The sequence below is a fragment of the Odontomachus brunneus genome, unplaced genomic scaffold, assembly GCF_010583005.1.
Source record: "Odontomachus brunneus isolate Ranch 3 - 2012 unplaced genomic scaffold, Obru_v1 Obru_scaffold_039, whole genome shotgun sequence".
Classification (NCBI taxonomy): Eukaryota; Metazoa; Arthropoda; class Insecta; order Hymenoptera; family Formicidae; genus Odontomachus; species Odontomachus brunneus.
The window spans coordinates 2294090-2314265 of record NW_022639489.1 but is presented as its reverse complement, the minus strand read 5'-3'; the positions used below and the strand labels follow the sequence as shown (position 1 = coordinate 2314265).

General features: G+C 34.5%; 4 protein-coding genes across 10 annotated transcripts in view; 2 read left to right on the top strand and 2 right to left on the bottom strand.

Annotated features, from left to right (window-relative positions):
• LOC116844146 (organic cation transporter protein-like) overlaps window positions 1–3600 on the bottom strand; it is a 36448-nt gene extending 32848 nt beyond the window's left edge. Inside the window, exon 1 of one of the 2 annotated variants that reach the window (XM_032815316.1) lies at window positions 2667–3600. In XM_032815316.1, coding sequence (XP_032671207.1) covers window positions 2667–3052 — 386 coding nt within the window. In that variant the 5' untranslated portion in view covers window positions 3053–3600. The remainder of the gene's footprint in view (window positions 1–2666) is intronic. The other variant, XM_032815317.1, reaches the window with a different exon arrangement.
• A 208-nt stretch (window positions 3601–3808) lies between these two features.
• Window positions 3809–20176, top strand: part of LOC116844151 — a 26304-nt gene continuing 9936 nt past the window's right edge. Inside the window, exon 1 of the mRNA XM_032815339.1 lies at window positions 3809–3916. The gene's annotated coding sequence lies outside the window, so the exon portion shown is untranslated. The remainder of the gene's footprint in view (window positions 3917–20176) is intronic.
• On the bottom strand, window positions 14707–17965 carry LOC116844148 (bis(5'-adenosyl)-triphosphatase ENPP4-like). The gene is made up of 7 exons (XM_032815329.1): window positions 17418–17965; window positions 17090–17336; window positions 16893–16991; window positions 16417–16780; window positions 16117–16326; window positions 15767–16039; window positions 14707–15657 (listed from the first exon to the last, which is right to left on the bottom strand). The coding sequence occupies exons 1-7, from the start codon at window positions 17558–17560 to the stop codon at window positions 15542–15544; spliced, it is 1452 nt and encodes a 483-aa protein (XP_032671220.1). The 5' UTR covers window positions 17561–17965; the 3' UTR covers window positions 14707–15541.
• Window positions 19576–20176, top strand: part of LOC116844149 (F-box/LRR-repeat protein 12-like) — a 6481-nt gene continuing 5880 nt past the window's right edge. For 3 of the 6 annotated variants that reach the window (XM_032815333.1, XM_032815332.1, XM_032815336.1), the window contains exon 1: window positions 19580–19960. The gene's annotated coding sequence lies outside the window, so the exon portion shown is untranslated. Of the gene's footprint in view, window positions 19961–20176 lie in introns of all 6 variants that reach the window. The other 3 variants (XM_032815331.1, XM_032815335.1, XM_032815330.1) reach the window with 3 other exon arrangements.

Genomic DNA, 20176 nt, shown 5'->3' with positions numbered 1-20176 from the left:
GCTGAATTTTATTTAATATAGTAAACTTGGTCGCAATTTTACTAATCGATCTATAAAGATTACACTCCTTATGAATTTATACAGAATTTATACAGTCTGTATGACATTCATACAGAATAAAAATGCGAAAGAGATATGAAAAGAGTGATGAAAATTTCAAAACAATGTTATACAAAATGTAATATGAAAATCTGAGTGTAATCTTTAGTCGATTTGTTGTCGCATTGATACAGTAACAAATTTGGGGAAGACCAGGGCCCCAAAAGTATGTTGCTCGTGTGCTTTTTTAATATTTATCTTGAGAGTGAATAGTGGATACAAAATCGCAAAATGATCCTTTTAAAACATAAACACTTCTCCCTGAGTCTCATTAAAATCGGAATGATGTTACAGTTAAGAAAGAGAAAAAGTTGATTTATGATAATAGCAAAGTAAGTTCTCGAGTTCCTCAAAATTTTAAATTAATATTCTCTATCGTGACTATGTTGCTGCATGTTTATATTTTACTTATTACAAAACAAAATGTATGCTTAACAGAGTTATGGCGGGCATTGTAGAAGCTTCTATCAGTTTATACAAGTCAGAACGATTAGTTGCTTGAGAAGTTGTAACTTCGAAATTCTAATGAGCCTTTTACAATAAGCCATTAGTCATAAGCCGAAAGCAAATTAACCAATCACAGTCGATTATTTTCAAAAATGTGGTCAGTCAACTCTTGCTTGTGACTTATGATTAATAGCTTATTGTAGAAGGTTCATAAAACATATAGAGCGTCTAACTCTCCACTACATAACTGTATGATGTAAATTTCATGATTAACTCAATATGCGCACAGTATATTTGTAACGTCAGTTCAATCGAAAGAACTGCTAAGCTTTCATTGCCGATTGTCTCAATGTTATCGTGCTAATCACGAAAGTCTGCCCGCATAGGCGCAAGGTAGACGAGGCGCCATTCGCAGCTTTGCATCCTGCCGCTTTTCTGCCTCGTGTCGCGTTTTTCTCCGATCCTTCATTGAGTTAACGCACGTCGCGTTTCACCGCGAACGTTACTACCACCTACATGTATTTATACAGTTACGTCACAGAGTCCGTTTATTCTCTCCGTCGAAGTTACCGTACAAAGTTATCGCTCCGGAGTTGTCGCCCGGCGCGTATTTGTTCTGCGCTTAGACGCGAAACGAGTAGTTCTATGGTCTGATTTATCTTATCAGGATTGTTTGATCGAATTATTTGTGGTCGTGTCGATTTCTGTACTGTTCAGCTGCGATAGATTACGGAGAACTGGTTTAAAGATTTGACGGCGCATCGTGTTTGCGAGAGCAATGAGGAAAAGTGTCAAGAGGAAATCACCACAATAAATCGTAGGATCTGCAGAAAGCGCATATGATCCACTTTATGTCTGTGCGTATCAACTACGTCCGGGAAAGATGTCCGTATCAGATTTCCGGAAAAGATTGCGATCTAATCTCTCAGAATTCGATCGCGTCTCTACGCGAAGCATAGGAAAAACTATACCTGGATAAAGTGTATGTAAATTTGGCAGTGACTTTAATGGATTGGTGAACGTTACTTTCTTTATTATATGTAGCTTATGTAGCTACATATAATACATAGGTTTATGTAGCATTCATATTTATCACAGAATAATATGAAGAAGAAATATGAAAAGAACGATAAAAATTTGTTTGAAACAATAACTCATGGAAAATGTAATTTAAGAGTCTGAGTGTTACTTTTAGTAAATTTATTGTTGCATCAATGGGACTAAAAGTTTACGTTATTGTATGATGTAAATTTAATAATTGATTCAATACATTTGCTTCATGAATGTAATTAAAAAAATTGTAGATTTTCTCTCCATTATCGACTGTTATATTGAAACCGTATCTGGATATACAACTAGACAAGAGCACATAAATTTGACAGCAAATTAGTTGCTTTAATAGTCTATTTGTGAAAACTGCGTCCTTTATATAGCATTCATATTTACTAAATCAAATAATAGAATGGAAATACGAAAAGAATGATGAAAATTTGCTCAAACAATGTTATGTAAAATGTACTTTATGGAACTCTCTGAATGTAGCTTTCTCAGATGGACTTTCTTGATTATTACGACGTGAGGCAAGCGGTGATGAAAAGTTTGCAATTGCTTTAATTATATTTATGAAGAAAATATACTGTATTGAATTAATCAGGCAATTTATATCAAAGTAAATTTTGTCATATCTTCTTTTAAAGTCATATTGATGCAGTAACAAATTTTCTAAAAGTTACACTCAGACATTATATTTTACATGACATGTTATTTTGCATTTGCAGGTGCACAAAGCATTAATTAAAACAAAAATTCGGTTTGCTTACTACGTAAAAACAATATTGCATCGACGAAGTTTTCTAATATTCTTGTAAAGAAAATAAATTCTTCTTTTGAATATGTAACAATGAGCTCATTTTAAATTTGTGATGAGTATGACAGAAGATTTACATATACAATTGTATGTACGATGTAAATTGAACGATTAATTCAGTACAGTAATACATTCGCCTCATGATTGCAATTAAAGAAAATCGTAGAGCTACTATCATAGAGTTTCCGTCATCTCGTATCGCGCTAATCCATGCAAGCCAATCCGACTAGTTTTCCTTTCGTTCGCGTCCTACCTTTCCGCGGCCGTGAGGTTCTCCAGTTCCGGCACGCGGCACCAATGCTCTTCCGGCACGAGGGTGATGAATATCTGCGAGAAGTACACCCAGGCGACGAAGAAAGCGAACGGGATCATCATGACGAACAGGATCCTCTGGTAGGTGCCGAACTCGCCGACGTGCGGCAACAGCTCGTCAAAATCCATATCCTTGGGCTGCTCGGCGTCCTGCTGGCCGTTACTCGGCCGATGGCCATTGCGGCGGGTCTTGACGGACTTCTCGCTGGCCGTGGGAAAGCCCTCGGAGGACGAGTCCCGGCAAGACATCGAGAGACCGTCCGGGCTGGTGTCCTTCGAGCCCAGGTCCCCGTTCACTGACGTGGAGAACTTCTCCTGCGGCGGCATGTCGCCGGCGATCCGAGTCCCCGAGGAGGCTCCTCGAAGAGGCAGAGACGGCACCGCTTTCTTCGGGTCGCAACCGCTGCAACTCGGCTCCAGCCTTCGGTGTGGATGCTGGACGGCGCGCCGCGCGAAATCTCGATGACGTCCGTCGCGCAACTAGACGCGCTCCTCCGCAGCCGTCGACGACGAATGGACACGAGAACCGCGCTCCTCGAGCCGAGGAACCCCTACGTCCCGGAGAACATACCGAGGAATCCTTATCGTCACGAGCGTGAGCGACAGACTCGCCTGGCCGTGCGCTACCACCGGCGAACCAGTCGCTTCGCGGCAGTTCGGGCTCCTCAAGGCTGATCGACGCACGTCGAGTGGGACAGATCGGTTAAGCGAGCGGCATGTCGCGGCAAGTATCGCGAGTACCGCGCTCTCGTAAGAATCGAGGCTAGTCCGAGGATAATTGACGAAAAAGGGGGAAAAAAGGGAGAAGCGGGCAGATCCTGAGACGAGAGACCACGACTGGAACGGTCTGTCCAGTGGCTGGCTATATAGGCATCGACCGTGGGGTATGCCCCCCTCTTTCTCTCTCACTCACTCGTTCTCTATGTCTCCGCTGAACACAATTCAATGTTCTCCAAGTGGCATTGAACGCACCACGGATCACATCGATCGCCCTCGTCATCGCTGCTCGAACCACCGGCCCGTTGGCCTCTTCTCTTCTCTTCTCTCGGCGGCGCGCATATCCCGTAGCGGCGCAGGCAACCCGCGCTGGATATTTTGGGATATCGATTGGATATCCGGCTGACCGACGCGCAGTATACACGAAAAATTCATCCGCCTGAAGATTTATCTTCAAACCGAGCCTCCTCGCAGGTGAGAGAGAGCGTCATCGCTGAATAAATCGCGCAGCTTCCTGACGTTATCGCCGCTCCAGCTGGGAGATATGCGTTATGTAAAGGTCTTTGCACGTCAGAAAGTCTTAACTGTAATTCCGTAAGTTTCCGACACACATAATCAGATAAAGTAACGCAAGTGAAAATTCGTAACCGTAAGGCTGTATGTGAATTTTCATCTGCGTTGCTCCATCTGATTGTATGTGTTGGAAATTTACGGAATTACGGTTAAGACTTTTTGACGTGCAAAGGCCTTAACGATCAACGCTATCGAATCGCGACTTCAAGCGGAACAGTAACTTCGGCCTTTGATTGCAGTCGTTTGCGTGACAATTATTAAAGGGACAAATGAAGCTACGCAAATTTACATGGAAGTAAGATAAGTTAGATAAAGCAGTTAGATAAAGCAGTGCCGTTCTTTTGTGGAAGCAAACCTCGGACAAGAGTCACAAGAATTTATTCTTGCCAATAAGAGCCGCGCGAGGAAATTGGCGACGAGAATAATAGTTTTTTGCTGGGAGAGTAATAATATCGACGATATATTGCACGCGCCGAGACGTTTTATTTATTTAATTAAACGGGAAGATGTTTCTTTAGTACTAGACAATAAAAAAAGATAATATAAAGAGAGGAAGACAAAATAGAAAAGTGTGAAAAGAAAATTAAAAGAATTCCAAAAACGTAATAAATATGAACAAATAGTAGCATCTGAGAGGGTTGATTGAAGGGTTTAATAATAGTTTTAAAAGTATTTAAAGATGTATTATAGAGAAGAAACCGGAGCTATATGAGCCCAGAGGTATGTTGCTAATACTTTTTTCAAATATTAGCTATGCTAATACTTTTTTTAAATATTTATCTTGGCAGGCATAGTGGGTACAAAATTACGAAATAGTCCTTCTAGAACGTAAATACTTTTCTCTGAGTTTTATTAAAATCGGAATAATATTAAAATTAAGAAATAGGAAACACTAATTTGATAATAGCAAAATAAATGTTTGAGCTTCTCGAAATTTTGAATTAATATTCTCCATGACTAAATAAAATTAAGCAATGTATTACTAACTAGAATGAAATTTCTTGCAAGTATATGATATACTGTTTCTGGTAATAAATGTAATTTTCACTCATAAAATGATTGATAAAATTAAGTAATATATTACTAGCTAGAATGAAATTTCTTGCAAGCATATAATATACTGTTTCTAGTAATAAATATAATTTTCACTTATAAAATGATTGAGCATACGAGCGGATGAGAAAGTAAACCTATCATTAAGGGCCGACAAGGAGACCTTTCGCAGAGACTGTGGGACTAGTAATCAGGATACATATTTTATGTATCTTGATGTGGTCTTCTTACGCTACTAGGCAACTGAACCTGATACCAGAGTTATATTCCCAGTCAGAACCACAACGTTGATTCAAGGTTGATTCGACGTAGAAATGATCGATGAATAAATGTTGTCAACGCTCATCGACGTCGAATAAACCTTGAATCAACATGTGGTTCTGTATGTTGCATGTTTGTATTTTGGTTATTACAAAACAAAACAAAATGTTAACAGAATAGGTATTAATACATAGAGAAAGGTTGCCATATTTAGTCACAACAATTAGTAGTCAGTCACAACAATTAGTAGCTAGAAAAGTTGTAATTTCGAAATTCTAAAATATAGGGCATCTAGGCCCAATTTCCCTTACAGATATATCATCAATATATCATATTATGAGTATGCGTTAATACACACAGACGGTTTAAACATTTGCCAGAAAGCGTACTATATAATTCTAAAAGAAAGGCGGATTTTTTCTAAGAGTCTTAGCAGGAAAATTAAATGACAGAAGTTCTTAAATATATTACAGCAATCAATAAAATTCCTCGGGAGATTTAAAGAAAAAAGTGATTTAGAGCCTTTCCATTCTTTAGAATTAAAAATGTAATTTTCTCAGTTCTATATATAAACATTATCACAGATTTTTATAGTATTATCCACCCGCAGAACATTATTATTTGCTACCAACATTCTTGCGAGACACAAAGAAAATTAATTATTAATTATTGAATATCTAAGAACTTTTATTCTCTCTCTCTCACACACATACGCGGATATAAATGATGTAAAGAATTGCCAAGCATTTAACATCTGTTATCAAGTTATTTGTTATCTCATTACAATTATCAGAGGTGTCTGTTAAGTGTTAAAAATTCATTCAATTCTGCTTTATAAAATATTCGGTAATTATCAACTATACTTATATCGATATCCGTCATCTATCGATATTCATCGCAACAAAGTTTCTCAAGAACTTAAAATAAACAAGAAATTATTCAGAGACCTTCTATCCTACAAGGCCTTTTTTAATCTCTTGATAATCTAACTAACAGTTCAATCATATGTCTATCATTGCTTTTTCTTCAAATCAGATGAAGACAGACGTATGATTTAACTGTTAGTTAGCTCACAGGGCTAGTTTTTCAATAGTTTAAACTTGGATTCAAGTTTAAACTCTATTCTAACAATGCGTTTATTTTGTTTAAATCGAGTTTAAATTGAAATCGAAGTTGAAATCTAAGTTTAAACTATCATTGAAAAACCGGCCCTAAGAGATTGAAAAATTCGACTTAGAAATAAAAATGCAACTTTCTCAATCTTAACTAATATATATCACATATTATTATATTATTAACTTAAACTACCCGACATTATCACAAAATGTCATAGGGATAAAATTTATGGAGAGGGGTTGGAATGTCTAGGTTTAGTGATGGGTCTAAATTTTCCGCACGAGTAACTATGCAAAATTTCTTCTAGATCGGTCAAAGGATTTAGGAGTTAATGAGGAACATATAGACAGACATTCTATTTCAGATATTATATATATCTCGATTATTCACCCGCAGAAAATTATTATTCACCAGCAACATTTTGGCATGGCTCTTACCGACCAAAATTAATTCTCAGTGATTGGATGTCGGAGAGCCTTAATACAAGTCTCATTTAATTCATCGAATATAAATCAGTCAGGGTGACGCGACCTCGTAAATCCCGTTTGATAATGACAGGACCGGTGAAGCCCGCTGACACGAGAACGCTAAGTGGAACCGTTTCCTACGCGGAATGTACGTTGGATTCCGTTGGAAACCGACTTACTCTTCCGCTTACGTCAGAAAATATAAAGTAACTGACCCGATGAGTCAGACGGTTCACACGACGGTTCATAAGTGCCACACGGTTATTCCTAACATTCTTGACACTTGTATCGATTGATCAATTAATTAATGCGCACTTCTGATCGGGTCGAGGCAAACACAGCTCGTGTGATTCGTTTTACTTACATGTGCAAAAGCGCCGATCAATATATCCTCGATAACGTGCACTCGAGGACATCTAACGCGGCCTTATCTAAGACAACTGTCGCGATATCTTTCGAGTGCGATAAATTAATCAAAATTAAGAGCGACTATAATACCATTAAACGTGCCGTTATCGCGAAATCATAATACACGGGATTAAAGTGAAAATTAATGTACGTCTATCTACACTGAAAAGATTTTGTGATAAGTACCAAAATTTGAGAGCTGATACTAAATCGCTTAAATAAACGATACGGGATAAAATATAGCGTGTAATCCCTACTCAAAAGATTTGATAGAATTAGATAAGAAAAATCTTTATAACTGGATCGTGTTTTTTTGTTAAAAAAATGATAAAATCACATAGAAAAGCACGCGCATTCAGATAAATATTCAATTGTGCAGTATAATATTCAATCGTTAAAAATAAGTTACAATACAAAACGAAAGAAAAATTAATAATCTCTTGAGATTATAAGATTAAACATGAGAAATTGAGAAATGTACGTTTCTAATAGAAATGGCAAGTTCCGATAAGGTTATACAGTATTTCAATGAAATTCGTGTGTATTTTTATAAATCCTTATAGGATTCTTTAAACAGGACGTTGAATCTTACAAGTTCTGAAGATATTTTCATGACCCATGATTATAATGTCCTTATGTCCTTATAACGTTTCAAAGAAACGTGATAATGTCATACTCATTAGAAAACATTGGAAACAACGTAACAATATTCGATATGTGATGGATATCGAAAGGTGAAGGATATTGTTGTCGATATAATTAACAGACATCAAATATTTCGTTGCCTTAACAAAATAAATGTTGATAGTTACCGAGTAGTTCGTAAAACGGAATTTTGAAAAGATTCTTAACCGACCACTTACTAAACACTTGGTAACAGTCGTAAAATACTTGATAACAGATGTTGAATCCTTGGTAATTGTCGCTCTTTAGATCACTTAACTACGAATAAGAGTTTTCTTCCGAGTAACATTACATCAATGTTATAATTTTCCACTCAACGATATAACTGTTGAAGATAGTAATAGTGACAGTTATAGACATATAACAAGAATTTTTAGCACAAGTATTTTCTTGCTTCTGACGTCGTTAAAAAGAGATAGACAATGCAAGGGACCAGGAGCCTTAAGGGGACTAGAGGATCAGATTGTCTGAAAATCGTGCTTGTTCTTTCACCATTTTTTATGACAAACTGAATGAATATGCGAAAGTATTATTTTGACGTGTATTTATACAACATATAAAAAGAAGAAAAATATAATTTTGATGATCAAATACTTAAAATATATTTTTTCTTTTCAAGGTCGTCATTTTGTAGTAATATCTTGACTCTCGGTGGTTCAATTAAGTTGAATTTTAAGTAAAAAATTTCCGTAAGCTTGTCGTTATCGTGTGAAACGTTATCACTGACAAACTCGTAAAAATATTTAATTTTGAAATATTAATTTTTTTATTATAAAAGAATTGAAAATTTAATAATATTCCATTAAGATATTTGCAATTTTGTTAACTTTTACTCAATTTCTATTATAGTGATTCACACGACAAGCTTACGGAAACTTCCACTCTAAAAAAGGAATAAGAGATTTAATTGTTGCCACTTTTCCGCGATGCTGGTTGGTTCTCTCGCTTAGCTCACTTCATGTGGGCTGCGGCTTGCTTCGTGTCGTTTGCGCCTGTCAAATTATCAGGCAAATAACTGTTATCGCGTTGGTTAGCTCATGAAGAAAAAAATACAGAAGAGATATAAATTATAAGAATAGAAGAATAGAGAATAAAAGGGTAGAGGAGAAAGAGAAAAAAGAAGCATATTATTTAGGTAAAAATAAGGATAAGAATAAGGTAATTTAAAAAGTCATTGTAATGATAAAGATGCTAAATAGCGCGCGCGTAGCGCACGTCTGTAATATTCTAGTCTACCTAACATTCAGCTTAATTGAACCACCGAGAGTCAAGATATTAATGCAAAATGACGACCTTGAAAAGCAAAACGAAATATATTTTAACTGCCTATTATATCTCATTATACACTTATATTAAGTATTTGATCATCAAAATTATATTTTTCTTCTCTTTATATGTTGTATAAATACACGTCAAAATAACACTTTTGCATATTCATTCAGTTTGTCATAAAAAATGGTGAAAGAACAAGCACGATATTTTCAGGCAATCTGACCCTCCAGTCTCCTTAAGAGAGTATAATGAGTCAGTGCGACGAAAGTGAAAGAACGGTAAACACGCTGCAATTTGGTAACTCGATTTCTTCTATTGTTTCATAATGCGATTTAGCACAGTATCACAAACGATTGATAAGAAAACCGCATGCTTTTACATACTTCGACGGCTACACTCACACTAACGCACGATTCTCAGCAGTTTGAAACAATAAGAGATAATTAACTCCATCATAGAGTGTACATTGTTATTATTACTTACTTATCTATCTTAGTCGATAAGAGAAGCTCTCAAAGGCAAGTCATCGCTTCTTCGACAATGGAGTAATAAGTGCGCAACGGTTACGAGCGGACGGTTGCGATTAGAAATCGATAAAACGGTTGCGTTCATGTGATGTCTTTTCTGATGTTTCTTTCAAATGCTCTGCTATGTCGATATATGTTACGATATGATTATATGTTACTGCTATATCGATGATATTACGATATATGATTACGTCTATAATGTCTGTTGTACATATTTTGAATATACTCTTCATATTTTTTTTTCTCGTTTTTCTTCTCTACACACATTTCTTTCTGCATTTCCCGGGAAAAAAATTCATATATGGCCATATATGATTAAATGCAATTATACTATTTGTCCGCATTGAAAAGAATATTGTTGTGAAAATTCAATTAAAATAAATATTTATGTTTATGGTAGCCTATGATGTCTCAATGTTTAATTGAAATTATGTTTTCCCTTTTTTATTTAACAATATTTGTTTTATGTGTGGACATATATAATTAGATATAGTCATATGTAATATTACACACACATATATGGACAAAAAATTTATATATTATTATGTACAAAATCATATATATTTTTATATGATTACCTTAATAGCACAAATGTCCAAAGGACGTGCAAAGTAAGTCCTAAGGATGTCCTGAGGACGTAGAAACGTCCTCAGGACATCCTTGTGACGTCTCCAGGACACCTTGTACTGTTTGAGTATATATAAACCTTTTTTCCTGAATTATATTTTCTATGTATCTCTAACATATAAATCAACACCACTGGCTATTTACAATCGGATTTAGCTTAGGCTAACGACTTCCTCTGTTTACGCTTGTTTTTGCTTATGTATACTATTTATTTTAATGTATACTATCTATTTCTATGTATATTATCAATTACTTTTAATTAACTTCTTTTATATATGAAAGGGATCCTTCTCATTAAGATTGGAGTTGTATTATGAAACGTGAGAATTTGATGGAAATTGCGCTGCATACACAGTAAAATATTATCTAACAGCATTAATTAACACTTTAATTAACATTAAAGATTGAGAGCTAAGATAGTTTGAGAACTAAGAGTAATACCTTTTACAAGTATTCCTTGAGGCGTGGGACGTTTACGCGTAAATTATGATACTTCAAATCTACATATTCAAATAACGTAAACTATGTATGGGATATATCTATGTAGACAATGAATAATCTATGGGTGTCATTTAAAGAATGTGATTTACTAGAAAGTCTATGAAAAAAATTTATATTTTTGTTTAATCTTTAGAATCCTTATGTAAATTTATGAACGTTGTTTTCTAAATAAATTAGAGCCCACAAAAGTTTATGGTTACATTCTTACCTCTACAGAAAGATAAATGTACCAATTCATCACATATCCTAGGAGGAAAAATATCTAGAAAATAAAAAAATATTTATTCGATGGATATCAATAACATATTTACCTATAGGAATATATATTATTTTCTTTACAAGGAAATACATACATTTTCCTTTACAAATGCGTACAAGGAAATTGGAAATTTTTAATTAAGAAAATTTTACATTAAGGAAACAATGTTACTTTTAAATGAGAAAATATATATTTTCCTTTAAAAAAACATCATTACCTTTCATGAAAGTAATTATTTATTCTATTTAGAAAACATAATTTTAATTTGAACAAATATGTTATTAGTGCCCACCAAATAAATATTTTTTTATTTTTCTAATATATATTATATCACATACAGTGTAATGAAATAAAAATTTTATGCAATTTGTTGTCTCTTTTAAACATTACATATATTATTAACCCTTTGCACTCGGAGGATCCATCTTAAAGGACATAAAGAGATTACTGGTGATTATACATTAAATATTATTACAACAAAAATATAAGAAAAAGTTCTTACAACAAAAATATTATTACAACAAAATAATTGGTAGTATAATTGATTATACATTAAATATTATTACAACAAAATAATTGGTTTCAACGCTATACTATTTAATATAAAGCGATTCATTATCCATTCATTATTCCGTATAAAAGTGCCGTCGAGTTGCTGGTAGGTGATTCACGAGATGTCTCCGAGTGCAAAGGATTAATATTCAAAATAGATACAGTAACTTATAATTTAATCGTTTTTTATATTTGTATATTTGAATGTAATTTGCAATATCTAAGTAGAATGTTGTCTGTTTGTATGTTCCCTACAGACTCTTAAATCCTTTGATCGATCTGTATCAAACGCTGCACAATTATTCTCTGCGGAAAGTATAGGTATAGTAAGTACCAGATGAAATCGAGGATTGTCTAAGCACAATAATTCTATTGCCACAAACGCAGAAAACTGGATTTGACACAACGTATTACGACTTTGTAGTGTATAGATTTTGCAGTGAAATCTTACTTTCACTGATCAAAATCAATGAGATAAGATGAAGACGAATGCAGTGGGAATGTCTTCACTGAAAATCAATGAATATTCATTGATTGTGATAAAATATTGATAGAATCAGAAATATTTTTACTGATTCACTTTAAAAGAGCATAGTCCTGGCAACTGCCATCGTTGCCTGAGATGCTTCTGCGACAGAAAGCGGTTTACGATCGAAGAAGGCGCAAAATCGATCCGAACTTCTTGACCGATCCAATATTTTCTATTCCTGTGCTCGGTTGCGACTGCTAATTGCAATTTTGCACCCACGGCGATAATCTGCGGCGATCTCTTCGCGCGATACGCCGCCCACGGAAAGCAAAGCTGCACACGTGATACACATGTCCTCGTTTTCTCGCTTGCGTATCTACGTTAATAGCGGCCATACGTAATCACCCTTGCATAAAATAGGCAAATCGAGCGGAATCGTCAGCGGCAACGTTAACGCAGCATGTTTTATAAACGATCCCGACCGTTATCGTTCTTCCTCTCTCTTCCGCTCTCCTATCCCGCATGTGCAACTAATTCTACACCGTTACAAAGACGACGCAATAACGATCGTATTATTATGTGTATTAGTATCAAGCCTAGCGCGAGGGAGGAAGTGTGCGCACACACACGCACGAAAATTGCTCCCGGTTATTCTTATCGCGTTCTTACTGGTCAATTATTCGCGCCCGAGCACAATGACGCGAAACCAGATAGAACAGAAAATCGCGATAACGTCATAAGATGACGATAAAATAACCGAGTCATTGAAAAGTGAGTTTTAATAGTCACTTCCTACACACAGAAAAATACATGCTACATTTAAGTAATATTATCTGTTTCAAGTATTTCATAAGTTTGAAGATCATATTAATGCTGCAATTCTAAGCAATTATACAGGTAAATTGTAAAATAAAATCGTAAAATCGTAAAGTCATAGCTTACGAAAAAAAAAAAAGAAAAATCGTAGATATTTAAGAGTTATCAAATGACATACGGTCCGCATAGAATTGCAGATCTATTCGTAAGTTCTTACGAGTCTTACGAGAACAAGTTACGAGTTTTACGATTTTGTCTAGAATTACAGTATAAGTTTGCAAAGTATTGTCCATTTCTTTTTAATGACGTCAGAAGTGAAGAGACGCATACTAAAAATTCTTGCGAAATATATTGAAATGAAAAGATATATCCATAAAGCGACACTTGCAATTGATGGTGCAAATCTATAAAATAGTCCAAACACTTCCCTTTCGTTCTGACGATTAATACCCAAATAGCACAGAGAATTCAAGAAGAATTCAGCCGTATGTCACCAATTTTAAGTTCATTTTCATATGTGAAAAGAATTCTTCAAAGTTCAGTTTAGTGAAAAGAATTCTATTTGCACCTAAAAATGAACATAAAATTGGCGACATATGACTGAATTCTTTTTCAATTCTCTGTGCTATCTGGATAATGTACCGTAAATAAATATGATAGAATCATGCGAAGAGATAGATTAAAAAAAAAAAAAAATATATTGTCACCATAATTAACGGCAAATTATTGATTGTTACAGCAAAAGGGAAGTGTTCAAATTATTTTACAGATTTGCTCGGTCGATTGCAAGTGTCGTTTTTTATCTTTTTATTTCAATGTATTTTGCAAGAATTTTTAGCATGCGTTTCCTCGCTTCTGACGTTATTAAAAAAGAGATAGATGTTACGAATATTCAAGAGTCTTAAGTAAAAACAAAAATTCGATTTATAATTCATTTTCATAACATAGTAGAATAGAGTCAAATTATTTCGGATAAAGTTTTATGATAAAAAGAATAATTCTTTTTTTCACATGACATTGAGCTTTTCTCAAATTTTTGGTATATATATTTTAACACTATTATCAAGAAAATATTGTTGAAAAGATAACCAATACTTAATATATAGAGTTGAGCCAATTTTGTTTTGGATAAAGTATTATAATAAAGAGTATAATTCTTCTTTTTAATACATGACAATAAGTTTTGTTCAAATTTTTCATAAATATATTTTAACGCTATTATTAAGAAAATATTGTTGAAGATAACCAATATTCTCGAAAGAAGCGGAATAAAACGGAATCGTTTTTCTTAGCAGTAGAATCATATTTTTTGTATTTAGTTACTTTGACGTCATCGTGATTTTTTGTTCTACCTGGGAACGTTCTCTCGAAGAACGGGAGACTTGCGTGTTGTGTCATTACATTAATTAGAGGATTTCGCGGACAGATATCACGGGGACTTTCATGCGGAATAACTAAATGCAAATCGCATCAGTTATATACGCCTCGCGCGATTAGCACGCCGGCACGACCGGTGCAATTAGATCGGATAATGAGTGAGAAAGGAATTCGAAGAATACTTGATCCTTGAGATGGGATATCCTCGTAAGTAACTCCATTCCGTAATATCCGTTTCGTAGGATTTTCAGACGGGTTGGGCGGAAAATTGCTTCAAATGGCTCGAAAGTAGGCACAACTAATTCTTCTTAGATCATTCATCCATGTTTATTCGTGTGATATAAAAAATGTTATAAACGAAGGATACAATTTTCGACCCACAAAGCTTTTGGATACTCATATTCACTCGATAAACTCATTTAAAAGTAAAATTCGGACGGACAATAAACGTTAACTGTATTGTTCACTCATTAATATACATACGGATAATTACGTATACGAATAATTTTGCCTAAGTATCGTGTACTCATACGTTACATTATTGATATATTGGTGAGAAATAACTTAACAAATTTGCTATACATGTGTATACATGTTCTCTAATTTTATGTTTTAAACAATTTTTTATATATTCAAGAGAAAGCCTAAGAATCTGTATACTAATGCTATCTCTCTAAGAATTTAAATATTTATCACTAAATGTACATAATTATAATAATACAAAGAGGAATTATAATAACGTGTTTTCGATACAAGATCTACATTTAAAGAATAAATTAGCTTTCATTGTCTAAATTTATAAAAATCAATGATATGTATATCACGCGATATTCTTATTTTACATTAATTTACTAATTAAAAATTAGTTAACTAGCTAAAAACTACCTTAAAATATCATTTATAATCAATATCATTTCTATTAGTAACTCTGCAATATTATTGTCTGATATAAAAAAAAAGAACCAAACTTTTAGAAATTAAAGATGATTCTATCATTAAATTTTATTAAAATTATTTTTTATTTTTCGCTAATTTAAAAAAAATGCGAAGTCACAAAAAAAAATATTTTCTCAATTTTGAGAGAGGATACATTCATTTTCATCAACATATTTTTCCTATATTTATTTACCTATAATTCTATTGATTTTCACTTTTTGCTAGATTGATGAAATTTAATCTTCGTTTTCTCACGCATATTATATTCAATGCAAATAACGCTACTGCCGTTAGTAGAGAAAGAATTGAGGCAATTACTGAAACAAACATTATAATATTATAATACAAATTATACAATATTATAATACAAAAATTTAGGAGATAAAATAAAATTATCAAAATACATTCGAATATACATGTACTTACTGACTATGGTAGATGGAAATCGTACAGTCCTGCCAGCTGGATATCGTACAAAATATTGTGTCTGAAGGCACTTTATTACATGCGATAAAGTGCCGTTAACTGTGGGACACTTCAAATCAAGTAATTGACAAAATAAGGGAAATAGATCTGTATTGTTGAAAGGAGCTAATTTACACCCCGGAATGAAGGCGGGCCCGTTCGCGAAAAAAAATGGATACATCTCGGGATCCCCATTGTCGTAGCCGTGCAATCCAAATTCTGTTTGATTGTTAACTAATTGGGAATAATGATTTAATATTAAAAACAATACGATAAGCATAAGAGTAAACATGTGTACAGTATAAAATTACCTGTAATATTAAACTTCTGTTTGTAGTATTCTATCACATCATAGAGATTCTGAAATGCATAACCTATTTCAGCTATAACAAAAATAGGTCCTATACGATCGTTATTACTGTAACAATATTTTTTCGGGATATCTTCTCGTTTATATACTTTAAATGTTTTTGTCTGCTCTGCAGCAAACTTTAATTTTTGATAAATCTGCTCTTCTTTCCCTGGAGGAGGAAAAAACAGTAAAAACGTCTTAAAAGGAAATATTGTAACACATAGATAATAATTTATTTCGTATTACAAAGCAATCTTACCAGCATGTGGGAAAATATGTAATCCTGGAGATGTTCCCACAAAGGTGTAATCACTAGAGTTTATGTAATTTGTTAAATCTATTATTCTTTCCAATGTAACAGACGCCATACCATGATCACTTAAGTGAATTACATTTAGATCTGTCAAACCATAATGATCTATTTTGTTATGGAGATATCTTGTAATATTGTCCAGTCTCTGTAAAACTTCATTAAATTCTGCACTATTAATTCCTATAGCGTGACCGTGGTAATCTGGATCCTCAATATATAGTATCCCAAAATTTATTGGGTTGGTGGGATGTACAAACCACGATATCAACATATCAATTCTATCTTCAAATGAGATTGTATCATTGAATTGCTAAAAAATATATATTATATATATATGCAACATATAAATACATAGTTGATATAATCCAATACAATAAATCTTAGGGTATATAAAATTATATCATTTAATAATATCCACTCACTTGTGCAAAGGTAGGCTTTATACCTTGATACTCATATATAGAACCTGGCCACATCATTGTACCACTATGCCTGCCTTTACCACTTTTTTCATTGATAGTCTAAATCATATAAATTATACAATCGATAAAGTCTAAATTTTGTATGAGACATAATTTACAAGACAAAGTATAATATTGACAATTATTGCTGTACATACCCAAATAGGGAGAATACTGTTGTCGTAGTGAAATAATTTATATGAATACTTCGTGACATTATTGGTGGTATAATCATAAAACTCATTATCTATGACCCCATGTGTTTCTGCATAAAATCCTGTTGCCATTGTATGATGATTGGGGAATGTTTTGGTAACAAAGATATTCATCATATAATCCGCATGAGTGCCTGCTGCTTTTAATTGGCTCATGAACGGTGTCAAGTTTCTCTCGAAGTAGTCGTATCTGCAGAAAAAAAGAAGGAAAAGTAATATAAGATGCAAGTGACATTTTAATTTTTAGACGTTTCATATATAACACATTTACCTGAATGCATCGTACGAAACAACCAATAATTTTGGATGCGGAAGATTCAACACGCCGGCTTCTACGTTGAGCAAGAAGAGAAATAACGAAACAAATAAGACTGTAGAAACCATGGTGTTGTTATTCCGACAACTCAACGCCATGTAAATGTTATCGTTCTGACATTTTTAACACGTACACGGAAATACTGTTTAAGGTTATAAATGATAATCTGATAGCTCTTTCGAGACAATTCCAGGTATACTAAATTTAGAAAAAAAATAATGCGTGTGACCACTTCCACTTATCCACAGGACTCGTCCTGACAAGCCCCTGATATAACGATTGGATAATCCGAATTAACATTGGACTATGTGTATATATATATTATTGAAAAATAGAAAATTTATTCGATTTGTCGTCAAAGTTGCATTTTTTTAAATTAAAAGTTTTTCTGATCTCTGCCATTGAGTTATACTATTTGGAAATAATTCGTCTAATCCGTTATTGAGTTACTCTACTAGAGAATGTAAATCTGGCTGATTTACCGTCGAATCATACTATACTCTTCTACGAATCGTACGCGATTCTTCAATGGGCGCGTTCGTATCGTAATGCAGGATTCACACCGTGTCCGATGTCCGACGTACGACGTTTGATATCCAATAGGAGGATAGCTTTCTAATAGAATTCAATTCTCCACTGGAAAGCTATTCTTTTATTGGCCAAAACTAAGCGTATTTCGAGATGTGCGTGAGGAAACGAAGATTAATAGCGTGTTCGACTGGCCCTGGGTTAATCGCTCCGAGAGCGATTAATGACGTCATAAGTCTCTACTAGCCAATCACAAAGCTTATAAGTACTTGTTCGACCAATAAACGTAGGCTGAATAATCCAGAGTGAGTTAACCTAGAGTAGAGATGCACGATTCTTAATCGATTCGATTCTTTCCCTAACAAATTTAGGGAAAAAGTGTTGTTCGTGTTGCTTGCATGTTTCATACTTTTTGCTTTTAAAAAGAAATGGACGCCTAATCAGACGCTTGGAAGAAACAATCGAGTTAGTTGTCTCGTTTTTGCTTCTTCGAAACATTCCAATATACTTCTGTCTAGTTTTAAATACGAAAAGTACGAAGAGTGCAAACAACACGAATAAACCTATTTTTGGGGAAAAAATCGAATCGATTCAGAATCGGGCATCTTTAACCCAGAGCCAGTCAAACATGCTATAAGATAAAACTTAAAGCGCGTTTCCACTTAGCGCGTCACGTGTCGCGTCGTCCAAGTTAAGCCAATCAAATCGTCCCATTTTATTGCGTAACTTTACGCCGAATAAAATGGGACGATTTGATTAGCTTAACTCGGACGACGCGACGCGTGACGCGCTAAGTGGGAACTCTGCCGTAGGATGGAGTCCCATGGCATGCATTTTTCGCGTACGCGTAAGCGCGTAACCAATAAATTGCGACATATATTATTTCTATTGGAACTCCTAAAAGAATAGAAATATGTGATTGGTTACGCGGTTACGCGTTACGCGAAAATATGTGTCATGGGACTCCATCTTTAGTGTCATTTTTATAGTCTTTTGGAATAAATAAATTTATAATAATATCCTGATTGGTTCTTCAGCTTAAGTTTACGTATTATGGCTACGGTTACGAGCATTTGTGTGTGAAGGCTTATGGCTTCTGCACACAGGACGTGGTAATGCTTGCTGCGCGGCGGAAGTCATAAGTTTTCAGTTAGTAGTATATAGAAGTCTGTGATCCCGGCATGTCCGAAAGGACTCTATGGCCGGAATTCATAGTCGAATCTTATTTCAAGACCGTCTTAAGTAATGTCTTAAGATGCGAATACTGCTCTGTGATTGGTTCATGACATCTTAAGATGGTACTTAAAATGATCTTAAATATAAGATCGGATTATGAATACCGGCCTATGAATAATCGATTCTCGATTCAGTACAGAAAAGAATCGATTTTCGATTAATCGACTATCCAAAGAATTGCAGAAAATAATTGAAGCATCGTCAAAAAAGAATCGATTCTTGAATCAGAAATCAGCATCCCTATACTGATCAGAGGTATTATTAGGCCTGTTCTTTGTAGTTGCACTGCTGAACTGGTGCAATATATTGAAGTGAAACAAATATACGTTTTCTCACTCTAACTTATTGCACTAGTTCAGTAGTGCAGCTACAAAGAACAGGCCTATTCCGTTCCCGTATACCGACAGTTATCGCATCGTAGGCGTCGTTGCGCAGCTTTTTTATACCGTGGAAAAACTGCGCAACAACACCTACTGATCCGATATCTATCGGAACCACAGTAACGGAATAGCAGTCCAGAAGGGCATTCACATTCACATTTGTGCATTCGTGCTGTCAGTGTTACCAGTGGATCTTAGGACGCTGCTTTAATTTTTTAAGTATAGTGAAGTAAATTTCAACACAAACATAACATTAATTACTATCTACAATGGGCCTATTGTAGGCGGAGTAACAAGCGACACGTATACGTTATTCCGCCTCGAAATCAGCTGATTATTCATCGTTGCTAAGAGGTAAGCCATTTCTTTTACACACAAAGCCTGTTCTACTGCTTCTCGTGAGCTTATTCGTTGATACATTTTAATTAATTATGGGATAAATATTGAGAAAGTTTCAAAATGGTATATAACTTTTATGATTATTTTTACTCGTTCTACTCGTACACGGCGGTTGCTCGATCAGTTACCGGATACCCTGTATATATATATATATATATATATATATATATA